Source organism: Protomyctophum parallelum (assembly GCF_964188405.1).
Source record: "Protomyctophum parallelum genome assembly, chromosome: 7".
Lineage (NCBI taxonomy): Eukaryota > Metazoa > Chordata > Actinopteri > Myctophiformes > Myctophidae > Protomyctophum > Protomyctophum parallelum.
This window is the reverse complement of record NC_139705.1, coordinates 34,992,642-35,008,320: the sequence shown is the minus strand read 5'-3', so window position 1 is coordinate 35,008,320 and position 15,679 is coordinate 34,992,642. Positions and strand designations below refer to the sequence as shown.

General features: G+C 45.0%; 1 protein-coding gene across 1 annotated transcript; it reads left to right on the top strand.

Moving 5' to 3' along the window:
* The first annotated feature begins 465 nt into the window (after positions 1-465).
* Positions 466-15,444, top strand: brpf3b (bromodomain and PHD finger containing, 3b). Its single transcript, XM_083770040.1, has 13 exons — positions 466-836; positions 2,224-3,821; positions 4,214-4,376; positions 6,084-6,218; positions 6,624-6,752; positions 7,342-7,654; positions 8,179-8,454; positions 9,068-9,685; positions 9,772-9,841; positions 10,084-10,172; positions 10,668-10,759; positions 12,544-12,698; positions 14,131-15,444. The coding sequence occupies exons 2-13, from the start codon at positions 2,251-2,253 to the stop codon at positions 14,312-14,314; spliced, it is 3,795 nt and encodes a 1,264-aa protein (XP_083626166.1). The 5' UTR covers positions 466-836; positions 2,224-2,250; the 3' UTR covers positions 14,315-15,444.
* Positions 15,445-15,679: the final 235 nt, after the last annotated feature.

Sequence of the window (15,679 nt, the reverse complement as noted above, 5' to 3'; positions counted from 1 at the left end):
AAGACCCCTGGACACCCTGTTGAAGACCCTTCGATTGACTGGATACTTTATTAGACAGAAATGTAAACAGCACGAGGTAGGCTAGTCAGACATTGAGGCTAAAAGGATAACACAAAAAAGTCCCGGGGACTTGTTTCCTTTGTGGTACAAATATCCATAGGCCTATATGATCCAAATATTAACTTTTAGTTTGAACCCAAAATTATCCTGGCTACAGCAACATGTATTTTTACAGTCTAACGTGTGCTCATTTTAATGAGAGGGCCGAACTATAATAAAAAGATTTTTAACTATGCATAATAATAATAATAATAATTATTATTATAATTATATCATTTTCTTTATGGCAATAGAGTACCCTGGCCTGTGTGCACAGTGCACATTCAGGGCTCCCCCAAATCCAAGATAGCTGTCACCTTACAGAATGCGTTCAAGGCAACAACTACCCTGTGCGCACATTCAGAGCTCCAAATAGCTAAGCAGCCAGCTAGCTGAGGCTAGCAGTTCTCCCTCTCACTAAACTAGGTCGACCACGACCTGCAAGCTGCTGTAAAGAGACTCAGAGCCCAGGCACACACACCACCCGCTGTGTTCTGGGTCGGGGTTCGGGTGCTCGGCCTTACCCGAACGGGCCGCTGAGAAGTTACGGACACGTTTTAAAAAACGCCAAATAATAACCCGGCTTCTAAACAGCCAAGGAGTGTGTGAGGGGAGGGAGAGACTGCTAGCTGCTAACGCTAGCCGCTAACTTGGCTAGCCGTGGACAGCCGTCAGTTGTGGGAGCAGAGCGGGGTGCACGACCGAGTGGAGCCCGTGTCAGTCCCCTGTCATTACAGGTAAAGATGAAATGGTCACGCGGTGTCTTCCATGGGACCCGTGAGAGACGAAGAAGTTGTTAATTTAGAAGTGTTTACACGTTCAGAGGGGATTCGGGAGTTATTTATTTATACTTGGTCGCGCGCCGACAATAACCGATCTACAAGCTCACAGGGCTTCACGTCCGCGACGCATTGTGAGCTTGTAGATCTGCTGTTTTCGGGCTTAACGCTCTCCGTGAGAGATGTTGGTGCTACAAAGTTAGCAGGCTAAAGCTGCTGCTATCTTTAATTTTTAGACACTTTTTTGTAATCCAGTGTTTACTGGCGAAACTGCCGAACACACCTGGTGAACTGTCGTTAGGTCACAGTGCTCAAGGCAAGAAGTATTCCCATGTTTTTAAACTATTGGTGGAGCCTTCCACAATGTTTTAAAACTGTAAATATGGCTGACATTTTACTGTGGAAATAAGGACAGTTGATCTGTTGGGAGGCGGCGGGTTCCCTCGATCCTCAATCCTATTGGCTCTTACGTGATTCAGTCTAAACGTCGTGGACGCTGGTTGGCTAAGCTGGTCTTGTTGTGACCCCAGACTTCACAGTAGTTGCCAACAGTTTTATGACATAAAGTCGTGAATTATAGTACACTCACTCGTTTCTCTTCACTGGTTCAGTGTTTTGACTGCGGACAGTAGCCTCTATTTGACAGCACACCTGCTGTCATCACACTCACCTGATCAGGTGAAACGTGGTTTTGTTTGTGATGTGAATAGTTTTCTCTTGCAAGTGTGGAGGAATGTTTACACTTACCGTCCATAACCCAGCCCCCAGAGAGATTTCCCCAGAAAAACAAACCTGCATGGTTTGGCCTTGATGTTTCTTAACCATGTCAATAAGTCAAACAGACTTGATAAAAGTCCATGTGATTGGTAAGGATTGTTTTTGCGGGGGCTTGATTATGTCTTACAACACATTCTGTACATAGATGCTTATTGACAGTCATATCTATTGTAATGTCTGGCATAACCACACTGTTATTCTTTTGTTCTAACTTCTAGCAATATGTAAACAACCATATTTCAGTATTTTAGAACTTGGCCTTGTGTCCGGGTAGGACACAGGAGGACAGGACTACTACTTAGTTAGTACTTACTTAAGTTAGCCTTTAAAAACAGGAAAATAAACATTTAAGCCATATCACAAATGTAAGGTGATACTAGTACTATATCTATCACAATATTGATATAAACATATCGATCTATTGCCCAGCCAGTTAGAACCATATAAAGTTTACTGTACATTTTACAGATTTCTACTTTTCTCTAGTTCTCTAAACAATTCCAGACTTTAAGCCATGTACTTTCATAGCTGATAGTCTGATAGCTACTGTGTTATTATTTTTTCCCAGCAGGTGGGGCTGCGTGGTCGGAGGCCCATGAGGAAGCCACGCCGGAGAAGTCAGCCTCCTGGGGGTGGTGGAGGAGGTGTTAGTGGCCGAGGTGGAGCCGCTGGAGGCAGAAAGTCTGATGGGGCCCTCGGTGGGCGCCGGGGTGCCCGCCAGCGGTCGCCCTCCCCCTACAGCCTAAAAGTGTCTCCCAGCAGGGAGACTCTGACCTATTCCCAGGCCCAGAAGGTGGTGGAGGTGGATCTGGACGGCAGACTCCACCGCATCTCCATCCTGGACCCCATGGCTGTCATCACAGAGGACGAGATGATGGCAGAGGACATGACGGAATGCAACAGCAACAAGGAGAACACAGAGCAGCCACCCCCGCCGGCCAGCAGTGCCCACCCTACACGTAAACCTGCCACACCACGGGGCCGGAGGAAAGATTCCAAAAGTTCCTCTGCCAGGTCACCCCCATCCTCGCAGAGCCACGGCCCTGGTCCCCACTCGCTAGCACAGGACAAGTTGCACTCGTCATCGCACAGTCTCCACGCTAGCCTCCCCGAGCCAAAGTTCCGCGTGCTAGAGACCTTTGAGCCGGTGGAGGCCCCCCCGCTGCCCACAGCCTACTACCGCTACATAGAACGCTCACAAGAGGAGCAGGAGATGGAGGCAGAATACGACATGGACGAGGAGGACTCCGCCTGGCTGGAGATGGTCAACACGGGCCGTACATCGGAGGGTCACTCTGCCGTTTCAGCGGACATTTTTGAGCTGCTGGTGGACCGCCTGGAGGAGGAGGCGTACAGGGAGGCGCGCAGCCGGGCACCCTCACAGAGTACCATCGACGACGAAGCCTTCTGCTGTGTGTGCCTGGACGACGAGTGCCTTAACAGTAACGTCATCCTCTTCTGTGACTCCTGCAACCTGGCCGTGCACCAGGAGTGTTACGGGGTTCCCTACATCCCTGAGGGTCAGTGGCTATGCCGCTGCTGTCTCCAGTCTCCCCAGAAGCCTGTCGACTGCGTGCTGTGTCCGAATCGCGGCGGCGCCTTCAAGCAGACGAGTGACTCACGCTGGGCGCATGTGGTCTGTGCCATCTGGATCCCAGAGGTCTGCTTCGCCAACACTGTATTCTTGGAGCCGGTGGAAGGTGTGAATAACATCCCCACAGCCCGTTGGAAGCTGACTTGCTACTTGTGCAAACAGAAGGGGCGCGGAGCCTCCATCCAGTGCCATAAGGCCAACTGTTACACAGCCTTCCACGTCACATGCGCTCAGCGTGCCGGCCTCTTCATGAAGATTGACCCAGTGCGGGAAACGACTGTCAATGGGACCATCTTCTCTGTCAAGAAGACAGCCTTCTGCGAGGCCCATTCTCCCCCGGGCCAAGAGACTGCATCGGACGAGGAGGACTGCGGGGGCAGGGTAGTAGGGGGCAGGTGCAGGGCCAATAGAGGACGCATCGCTTACACTGAAACGCCAGCGACGCCCAAACGTGGCAGGAAGAGTGACAGTGATGCCAAGCAGGGGAAAAAGAAAGGGAAGAAGAGCCCAGAGGTATCAGCAGAACCTACTGGTTCACCACTGGTAATAGTGCCACGAATACCAACGCAGAGGTAGGATTTACTTTTTTTGAATGAAAAAGGGTTTAGACAAGAGTTTACTCTTACAAGAGAAAATGTTCTGGGTCATGCCTGTAGCTCACTGGATAATGTGTCAACCATATAATCTCAGTGACCCTGGTTTGATTCCGGCTGCAGTGGAGACCTGTTTTGCATATTGTTTCCTCTCTCTGCCATGTCTCTTTATCCAATCAAAATAATGCAGATTAGCTTGATGAGGACTGTACGATATTGAAATTGTGGCCGATATCCAATTAAAGATTTATTGAATGTAAAAAATGGATAGATATGGAGAGAACATTTTCTTAAGCACCACACTACAGCTTGAGCTAATGCCAGTACCTCTGTTGAGCCTTGCATGCCATGCATCCCTCTCTGCCATATAGGCTGAACATCATCTGCAAAGGAATCCTCTTCCGGAAGAAGAACCCGTTCATGCAGCGGCTGCACAGCTATTGGTTGCTGAAGCGCCAGTCACGGAGTGGCGTGCCGTTGGTCAGACGCTTGCACTGTACCATCCAGTCCCAGTCCCAGAGGAACACTGAACAGGTCAGAACCGTGGCTGACACGGTCGAGGCAGATGGCCGCCCACCCTAGAGTCGGGTTCTGCCTGATGTTTTTTCCTAAAGGGGAGTTTTTCGTTACCATTGTCGCAATATTGCTTGCTCTGGGTGGATCTTTGTTGGTTGTAAAGTGTCTTGAGACAACTTGTTGTGATTTGACACTATAAAACAATTGAAGTGAATTGAATTGAATAGCAGCCGGGACAAAGGATAGTTTGAACCGATTCATCTTTGTAGTGGGCACCCTCAGCCGACGACCTGAGGGCAACAGTTCAAACTCAGACCTACAGTAAGTGGGTGATCCGAGACCTCCAGGAGGGAGGAGGCTCTCTTAAACATGTGCCTCTTGTAGAGGTCTATTAGTTAGGCTTGGGTTCTCCCAGAAATCTTGCTGGCCACTTTGACGAGGCTGCTGAGCCTGTTGTTGTTCGCTAGGGTCAGATTACCGTACCAGGCAACAATACAAAACATAGGAACTTTTTTTGATGTAGAGGAAATATGAGAATCAAAGCAGAGTTTGTTGTCAAGAACGACTCCCAAGTATTTGTAGCTCTCTACAACTTAAACTTCTGTTCCCTTAATGAGTGTAGGAGAAGGACTAGCTAAGCCCCGCGCCAAACTGCTATGGTCCAATCACAGCTAAGCATAACATGGGTTAGACAAACCTCCACCAATAGTTTTCCTATATGATAAAACATTGTTTAAAAAAAGAAATGCCACGCATATATTTTCCCAGTGCATATGGCAGGCCTTGTTGACGGATTTGGAAGAGATTTTGAACGTCTGGTTCCAAAAATGAACCAGTATTTAATGTGTAAAATCCATGATATTTACATTGGAATGAATGAGCCAGGTTGGAAAGTGTCCAAGTGGGAGTGCGGTTATGGTCCCTGCAGGGCAGGCTGTGGGATCTATTGTCATGGTCCCATAGCCTGAATGGACGTCGCCGCAGGCGTGCTACAGTTGAGGTCCCTTGCCTGGATGGACGTAAACACAGTGGTTTTATTGGTTGGTTGATTGTCAGGGTGACATCATGAGATTCATGACCAATCATCCCTGGGTATGGACTAGTATAGGGGAACAAAGAGAAGACGAGGTCCAGTCCTGGAGACATGTCATTCAATCAACAATAAAGTAAATTAATAGAAAATAATTTGGTTACTACGATCTACAGAGTCGGCATACAGGAATATCATGGTAACCATGATAATCCAGGATACCAACATCAGTCAACATCAGTAGAGAATACCTTTTCATTCCACTAATTTACTTTTGTGTGTTTGTTTTTGTACTTCATTCCTTGCAATTTATACAGCAAATGTATACATTATTTAGCAATTTTTAATATGTATTATTGTGGACTTATTGTCTTTACCATATCACCTGAATGGGTGCTCTGTTCCCTCTTGATTGTTGATTGTTGATTGAACATGTCTGTTGATTGTTTAGCATGGCTCCACCCTACAAGTGGCTGGACAGTTTTTCAGTCCATTCAAATACCTGATGCCTACAATGCATTATTTTGTAAGTGAAGCCACTGTGTGGGACCACTAAAGTTTTTCTGTATTGGCATTGCCATATCCAAAATGAGTGAAAGTCAGACCACACTAACCATAAACCTTAAAATATTTGTTGAACGTTTGTTTTTAATTCACACCTGTGTCTTATGTTTGCAACGTATTGTGCTTCTTAGCCGCCTGAGATAGACGAGAAAGTGTCTGCAGCAAGAGAGGCCCTGAGGTACTGGCAGAAACTTAGGCATGACCTGGAGAGAGCAAGGCTATTGGTGGAGCTCATCCGCAAGAGAGAGAAACTCAAACGAGAACAGGTAACATATTGGAACACTGTGGAACTCAATGTGTTGTTTTTATGGTCTTGCTTGCTCCGGAGTCACCTCAGAAACAAGAACCACTGTGACTGTAGACTTAACTAGAAAGTGTTTGAACAGTTGCACCTTACCATTCCAGCTTTTTAGTGTAAAATTGGAAAATATACACCCATAACTTAATAAACAAATGGTAAATTCTGTCAGTTATTTTTGTTTTATATGTAGCCTTTGGAGTTACACCTCAGCATAACAATTATTCATTAAAGAAAAACATCCATTGGTAAATCCAGTTCAGGAATCATTTAAGGTACATTGCAAATGTCAATGTCAAGGCTGGGTATATATTCATAGAAAGCCTTTCTGAACTTCTGTCTCATCATGTCTCCATGCAATTCACCTCTACAGGTCAAAGTTCACCAAGCAGCCCTGGAGATTCAGTTGACCCCTATGTTAGTGCTGCTGCGTTCCACACTGGACCAACTACAGGAGAAAGACACAGCTAGAATCTTTGCAGAGCCAGTCGACCTCAAAGAGGTCAGTAATATCTAAGTTAACATTTGTTTCCATTTCAGGAAACTGCTCTGATTTGACACTGACTAGTCAGTGAGTTGCATAATGATGTGGTAAGAGTTAATGCTGGGTACTACTACTCTTCATAAACTATTACGGTCTGTGCTGGATATTGTAGTGAAGTAGATGAAGAGAGGCACCTGAAGTCACCTTTTGCCAGTGGAAGACAGGCTTGGCAGCATCTGTCGACAGTTCCTTGGCATTTAACATCATCTTGAACTTATCGTCAAATCACAGCTTTAAAGTTATGAAGAAGTGGTTGAAATTTGTTTTTTTCCAAACTCCCATCATTTGTAATTTTCAGAAAAGGGAAAAATAATAGTGATAGAACAAGGAAAAACATGTCAGACTCAAATATTCCTGGTATAACTAGGTACGATATTCCTGATTCAGTTTTCACGTGTTCTTCTGTCCAGCACTGAATATTTTATCATTTGGAATGTGCTTGACTTTGTAAACATGTATAAAAATTTAAACAATTGGCCAGTATACAACATGTTACCACGACAGGTAAAATAGTTTAATAACCCCTGTGGCCAAACATCATCCCTAGGTCCCAGACTACTTGGAGTTCATCAGCCAACCCATGGACTTCACCACCATGCGCTCCAAACTGGAGGCCCACGCGTACCACTCTGTGGCCAATCTGGAGGCCGACTTCAATCTGATGGTGGCCAACTGCCTTGTCTACAATACCAAGGATACGGTCTTCCACCGCACTGCCCTGCGCCTCCGAGACCTAGGTGGAGCCATTCTGCGCCATGCCCAGCGACAGGCCTATAACACCGGCCTGGACCCGGACAGTGGCATGCATCTCCCCGAGTCACCCCAGAAACGAGACTTCTACGGCTGCACCTGGGAGGACGGTAGGTCACATTGTATGTTTCTGTAGACCAGGGGTTTTAAACTGCTGGTCCGTGACATATGTAGGAAAGTGAAGACTCTTTATTTTCTTTCTTTTTTCCATTTTATTTTATTTTATTTTATTTAGTAAAAACGAAATAAATATGAGGCAGTGGAATTAAAGACCTCATTATCATTATCAGTGCTTACCCTTTGCTTGAAGAATAAGTAACTGGGCAAGGTTAGAGCCTTAAAATCATGAGACTCCTTGTCCACCACTATTATGCACATAAATAGACAGACTATTGAGCCATATCCCCACCCAAAACATCAGTGTTAGATTGTCTCACATCTCAGTTGAAAACCCCTGCTGTACAGTAGGCTAAAGAGGGACCATAACCTTAATTGATAATCACATGTGCTACACGTGTTCAAAGGTACTCTACCGTATCTCTAGAAAGTATTTTGGGAATGTTTTATTTCTGGGATTGTCTGCTCCATGGCATGGTAAAATTCTGACTCAGGCCTCCGTGTTGGTCTCCTCCAGTTGACAGCGTGCTGGACCCAGACAACCGGCTGCACATGACAGTGGACGAGCAGCTGAAGACGCTGCTGGACAAACTGGACTTGGTCACCTCGATGCGGTGTAGCGGCGCGCGCACGCGACGCATGCGCCTGCTGCGCCGCGAGATCAACAACGTCCGCTACCGGCAGGGCCAGCATCCCCGCCACGCCCTCCACAACGGACACGCCAGAGACGGAGACGAGGAGGACAACGAGGAGGATACAGAGGTGGACAACGGCCTCTCGTCTTCCGACAAAGGTGGGATGACTGCATGAAATTCCAATGCATTTTCCTTTAATAAAAGCCACTATTTTAAATGCGACCAGTTGCGAACATGAGCTAACGGAACATTGTCCTCAGGTAATTGAGCCAGGGTCCCCCCCATGCACCAACCCCAACCACCCCACTGTCTCCAGTCTAGTAAGTAGGGGCCCACAGAATTTTGTTAGCCATGGCTGCCTCACAACTCCTCTCCAAGTGCTCTCTATTGTCCTCTTCTCCACTTCACTCTCATGGACTCACCACCGCCATCGGCCACGTACACTCATGCCATACCATCCCACGCCTGACAACATAGTCAAGGGTAAACCCAGGGTCAACGTAGCTGCAATGCAGCTGAAAACCTGACGGTTCAGGCATGTGAAATGTTTCCACTGTGTACATTCAGTTTACAGTTTAGAAACCTTGTCTTGATGAGGTGTTCCATACAGCTACAGGGTTATTCCAGAGTGCCTGAAGTAAATCATTCTCCAATGTGAATACTACACCACCACATCACACTGCATACTAAATGAACATTCATTTGAAATTACTTCTCGCAATGATATTGAGTGAGATTTGTTTCTTTCTTCCTGCCCTTGTTATATTTCAGAGGATCTCAAATCCACTTCGCCCCCCACACTGGAGCCCACCGGGCCTGCTCCTCCCCCTCGGCTGGGCGACATGCCCCTGGAGCCTCCCACCCTGCGGCCGATCACCGGAGAGCCCCTGTCCCCAGACCGGCCCTGCCTCAAACGCATCAAACTAGAAGGCGAGAGCTCCAACGGCGCTGCACTCTTCACGGCGGACAGTAACACCGGAAACCATGATTGCACTAAAGCAGAGGAGAGGCCCCCGTCGCCACCTCCCAGTTTGCACAGTGGCGGGCTGGTGGCAGTCAACGGCTTTCCAGAGGGCTGCACCCCGCCACGACCCACCACCGGCGTGGGCCGACGCACCTCCGTACTGTTTAAGAAAGCAAAAAATGGAGCAAAACTCTTTAGGGAGAGGGACAAGCCTTTGCCGAACGGGACAGGTTTTCATGGGCATGTCACTGCCAGTACCCCGTCAACCCCCAGCTCCACAGCAACCACCCCTTCCATGACGCCTTCTTCCACTCCATCCAGGACCCCCCAGAAAACCCAGGGACCTCCCAACCTCTCCACACCTGAGCATCAGATCCCTGGTAAAGACGGTGAGCTGGAGCTGTCCAACCATATACTGGAGAACAGTGAGTCACCTCGCTTTGTCTTGCTTTTTGCCTCCTTCTTTCAGTCAGTAGTGTTGGTTTTGATGTCTTTCACCTGTGTTTTTCAGGACTTACCAATGGGATCAGTAAGCACAAAGACAGTGTTTACAGCCCCTGCCCTGTTCTCCAAAAAGAAATGTAAGACATGATGACAGGTTCTATTTTTTCATTATATCGGTAATTGTCTGAAAAAGTGTGAGCCCAATGCTCTGTAGTATTTATTGGCAGTATATATCGGCTCCATACATGCCGTTGACATGACCAACCAATAAATTATAAATTATTTGAATATCTATCCAGAGTGAGGCCCTCACTATATCTTCTGTGACACAAGTGGTTCTCATGTTTGTTGGCTGACTGTTGTACTGTTCTGTCTGCAGAAGCTCACCGCCCAAACGAAGCCTGGGGAAACCAGCACTTTCCAAAGTTCCCTTCCTGGACATTGTCAATGGAGACTGTGATTACACTGGTACAGACACAGCATTAATTTTTTTACAGCACGGCTGATGCTAGACTTTTGAGAGGCCTTTGAATTTTTGACCAATATAAAAAAGCATAACCATTTAAGACCTATATATTTATGTATGTTCCTCTAATGCCATTTATCAGATTCATAACAGTTCGAGACACATGGGCTGTATGATTGCCATTGTGGTCCAACAAGTCAAATAATGGCTGATTTATCAGTTGGGCTCTTGTATCACACTATACACTGTCTTTGAGGCTGTTAATTCTCCATAATCTGATGACCATTGGTATTGTGAAGCTCAGACATCCAAGGCAATAAGTTCAAGTTGTCTCTTTTGATGGTGAAGTCAGTTTAGCAGCATCATAGCACAAATGTACCGCAACCATCACATCTTGCATTGTTTTGATGTATCATACTAGAGATCTGCAATTCTCTTTGGGTTCCAAATTATATTATGAAATTTTAACATGTGTATTTTGGTGTCTTCCTGTGCAGGTAGCCAAACGTCCTCAGAGGAGGACACAGAGCTGGAATCTCTGGATCTGGTGTGGGCTAAATGTCGGGGATATCCCTCCTACCCTGCACTGGTAAGTACATTGTTCATTAAGGATGAATGTACAAAAAACGGATTGCAGCTGCTGATGGCACCTTGAATCACTCGCACCCGCAATCTGTTTAGTCTTAGCCACTTGAGTCCTATTTTACAGTACTTCGTCATACAGCGATTGTCGCATGGTGAAAATGGTTCATCTAGACATCTACCAGTACGACTCATGCAAGTACGACTCATGCATTGTGAGAGCTTGTATATCTGCCATTGTTTTTTATCTCCAATATAATCTATACAGTAATGGGGACACCCATGTTGAAAGATGTTAAGGTGCAATTTAAACGACACTGTGGTAAGGATATGCAGTGCAAAATGTCTATAAAGTTTCACAGATGAGTGTGGTTTGCTCGTAAAGGGAAAATGTGTGTGCGATTGCTATCCGTGAGGCAAGTTTTGTTATCAAACTCAAGTGTGCATATTATAGGTTAGCATGGCATAGCCAGACTAATATAGATATTGGTCCAGCCTGAATCTGCATTTCCACAGGGCCAGACCCCATCTACAGAGGGCCTTTTTTTCCCTCTCTTTTTGGCACTGGAAAATTTGTCTGGTTTCCAGGCTACATGTACTGTAGGTTACTATGAACTAAGTGAATAAATTGTGGATAACGTTACAAGAGCTGAACATCTTTGAAAAGAAAACCCTATCGTGTCTTTGCTCCAAGTATAAACCTGTGCTTACTGCTTATATGCCTCCACCAACCAGTTGCCGTCTACATCAGTCCAGTATATGCAGTGAATGAAGAATTTGAAGGAATTTTGATAAATGTTTTGTGCGGTCACAGTGACCTTGACCTTTGACCACCTACATTTATCCAGTTTATAGTTGTACTTATTTGTAATCTTGATGACATTGCAAATGAGAGATTGTGTTCACAACGTTGGGACGGACAGAGAGACCAGTCGGACAACACAGAAACATAATGCCTCCGGCCATAGCTGTCGCCGGCAGAAATGTTTGCTGCTGCTGCTGCTGCACACAATTCAGACTGGCATACCAGGATTGGCTGATTGATAGTGGTGCTCTGAGTCAAATATTTTCAGATTGTCCGACTTTTAATCGGCAGCTGTCGGCTGTTGGGTGCATCACAATTAATTGATTAACCATATACGCCCTGTTTTATACTTTGAAGTACAACGGTGTTCCGAAATAGCGGATGAAGCTGAACTACGAGCTCACAACCAACATGTTTAGCTTGCAGATCTGCTATTTCCACTTCCATTTCTGTGAAATGAGGGGTTGCTCTTATCATTGTACATCATCATGATGTAAAATACACTTTGCTCAGACACTATGACGTAAAATTCTCCATTCATTGTCAATGGAATTTAATGTTTGTGTAGGACAAACATAGACACTATGCCGATTTGCTCAGACACTATGACGTAAACTTCACCATTTATTGTCAATGGGAATTTAATATTTGTGTAGGACAGACACTATGACGATTTGCTCAGACACTAGGACGTAAAATTCTCCGTTCATTGCCAATGGGAATTTAATATTTTTGAACTTTGTGTAGGACGGAAATCTACACAAATAGCTGAATATAAGAGGCGATAGCATCCCTCAAAAATCATACATCACATTCCGTGCTCGGCCAATCAAATAATTTCCGTGGTACACGCACACAGACGCAAAGCTGGGCAGCGCCCCTCAAAAAAACAAAAACAATTAATTAATTAATTAATTGTTTAAATCGTTTAATCTGATTAACTGTTGCACCCCGAAACGGTTTGGATTATTCACTGCCTCTTCCAGATTGTGGACCCAGAGATGCCCGAAGATGGGCTGCTTCACAACGGCGTCCCCATCCCCGTACCTCCCAAAGAAGTGCTCCTCCTGGGAGAGCAGAGGCAGGAGGAGGCTGGAGAGAGGCTGTACCTGGTGCTCTTCTTTGACAACAAGAGGACGTGTGTGAGGAACATCAAACACTGTCCACTTGTTGAAACAACTGAAGTTCATTGTTTGTTCATTCTTTTTTTGAGTGGTGCAACCACACCTACAACCAGCAATGTCCGTGCGTATCTATCTATGTATCAGTGGTCATGAGCATATGATTTATTAGTACCAGTAGGGGGGCGCCAGAAACAGAGAGGCAGCAAGTGTGCTCTGAGAGAGAGAGAGAAGAGAGAGAGAGAGAGAGAGAGAGAGAGAGAGAGAGAGAGAGTGAGAGAGAGAGAGAGAGAGAGAGAGAGAGAGAGAGAGAGAGAGAGAGAGAGAGAGAGAGAGAGAGAGAGAGAGAGAGAGAGAGAGAGAGAGAGAGAGAGAGAGAGAGTGAGAGAGAGAGAGAGAGAGAGACGAGAGAGAGAGAGATGAGAGAGAGAGAGAGAGAGAGAGAGAGAGAGAGAGAGAGAGAGAGAGAGAGAGAGATGAGAGAGAGAGAGAGAGAGAGAGAGAGAGAGAGCCGAGAGAGAGATGCACCACACTCAGGTCACACAGGTGTGATTTATTTAGCCACTCACTTCATGGTACTTAAGTGCAAATAAGCCATTCTACTTGTAGATCTGCAATTTATCAATTGTTTGCCTATTATGCTCAGTCTTCCCTATTTCGGGCATGTCATCATAGGCGGAAATTGACGCAAATTGCAACAAATCTTCCACAGCCTCGCTTCTATTTTGGCTATTCTTTGTACATTTAAATTTGTTGCATCTGAACAGATTTACAGTTGTTGCTTAAAGCCAATGCTGCTATTGTTTTTTATATAAATATATATCAGCAATAAGCCTGTCTTATATACAGTAGCTCATTAGTTTTGACCAGCAAGAATCAGAATCAAACTTTATTGTCACATTACAAGTAACATGGGTGAAATTCTTGTTTGTGCAGGCTCATCATTGCAGTTAAAAGAAAGAAAGTGCATAGTACATGACTAAACTACATGGTACAATATGTATGCATATATAAAAATAATTAAATAAAGTGATGTAGCCTAGTATATATAAAGTAGTCTCTACTATAAGGAGACCAATCCAGTTCAAACTGTGCGGTGTCACCAGTCCTATTTCTTGTTCAGCAGTCTAATTGTGGACAAGTAGAAACTGTGCGGGCAGAAAAGTAGAAATGCGGGCATTTCACTTGCAATACCTGAACACCTCGTTATATAATCTTACATACCGGTACTTGTAGGTTATGTAAAAGAGGTTATGAAGCCCAACTCGGTCACACCAAGTACTCAACTATTTACCGGGAGCATGGCTCGTGGCACATTTCAGTAGCACTCACAGTATTTTCATTCAGTTGGGGCACAGGCAAACGAAACGCGTTTGAAACGTGAGGCCAGGTTTTCTAGGATGACTGACCACGATGAGTGACGTGCGATGCAAATATCTCATCTGGCTGTAGGCAGTGGCTGCCACGGGACAAGGTCACCCCATTGGGCGTCGACGACACGGCCGACAAGCTGCGCATAATGGAGGGCCGCAAGACCAGCATCCGCAAGTCCGTCCAAGTGGCCTACGACCGCGCCATGATCCACCAGAGCAGAGTCAGCCACGACCACGGCTTTGTGGCCTCCAGCTTCCTGTAGAGCAGCGGTGATGTCGTAACGCCACATCCACAGTTGGCCACTATGCATTTCTTCTCAGTCTTAAAGCAGTGGAGGGATGCAAGGCATCTCCCACTGCCAGTGTTAAATGTACTGATCCCAGCCGTGATGTGTCGAGCATGAGTTATGAGGACTCTGGACTGTCAGTCATTACCAAACCACTATCGTCTCACTGTAAGAGTGGCGGTAATATGCCTTTGTGTCATTTTGAGATGTATAACTTCAGGTATGGAAAGATAAGTATCTGTAACCCAATGTTGATTTACCTTGAATTTCTGGGGTATACAACGCTTACGCTGTCTTACTGACTTTGGAGCTGTGTGGCTGGATCAAATATAAGACTACTTCTATTTTGTATAATGCTACTGCCAAGGAATCAAATAAGTCAGATATGAGATTTCAACATATTTATATGAAACATGGAAGACATATGAATGCATCACTGCCATCTTTTATATAATAGCTTTTTACATTTTAATATTTTACAAAAAGAACACTTGTATATTGTAAAGACACACTTCGTGTATATATGTAATGTGTATTATACCCAAATTAATTTAATGTTGCGGTTTTAAAATGCGTATTGCAATCATCCTGCAAGGGATAAACAAAGGCTGTGTATATTTGTGAGGTGAAGAGAACTCCCAATTTGCTGCAGTGTATTTAGCTTGTCTTTGATGTAATTTCATTGTGGTGTGTGGAAGCACACAATACAGTGACCCACTGTTCTTTATATATGAATTCTCTTTTTTTTTGATACAGAGAAAATAATTTATTTATGGAAGACATAACTATAGAAATAAAGTTTTATTGGTTGAAGTTGAGAATTACATTGTTATTTAAAACAAAAGAGAGAGAAAAAGGTTTTTTAAACATCCAGCCAATGTTTTACAGATACAGGAATTGGATGAGTGGTTTATATACAGATGCTAACAAGCTGACCATCGGCCACAAGACTTTATTTATTGTCAACTCTTCCTGGGAGCCCCAGTTCATCAAATGGATAGGCTACACCTTTTATAAGCTTGTAAAAACTGCAGATTTTACCTATTCGCCAATACTTTGTCTGAAGAATCAGTATTTTCTCATATGGGGAAATAAATGCTATTAATAAAAACCTTTTTTTGAAATCCCTTTACTATATCATTGTGTATGTTGTAGTATTGAATTATACACAGTAGATGAAAAGCTGGTCTTTGGCCAGACATGTGGCTGCATCTCAGGTGTAGTCGGCTCTGTCCTAGACTCCTAGCACCTCTATCCATTCCTCACTCCTACAATGTATGTTATGTAAAGAAGGTAAGGATATCTATATGAAGAGGGATATGTTGCAAAATTAAAGACTTG

Bases quoted from the DNA above. Each gene is read 5' to 3' on its own strand.
- brpf3b (XM_083770040.1), top strand. From the start codon at position 2,251: ATGAGGAAGCCACGCCGGAGAAGTCAGCCTCCTGGGGGTGGTGGAGGA. The intron at 8,455-9,067 runs GTGGGATGACTG...GTTATATTTCAG, and splicing joins CCTCTCGTCTTCCGACAAAG to AGGATCTCAAATCCACTTCG. The intron at 10,760-12,543 runs GTAAGTACATTG...TGCCTCTTCCAG, and splicing joins ATCCCTCCTACCCTGCACTG to ATTGTGGACCCAGAGATGCC.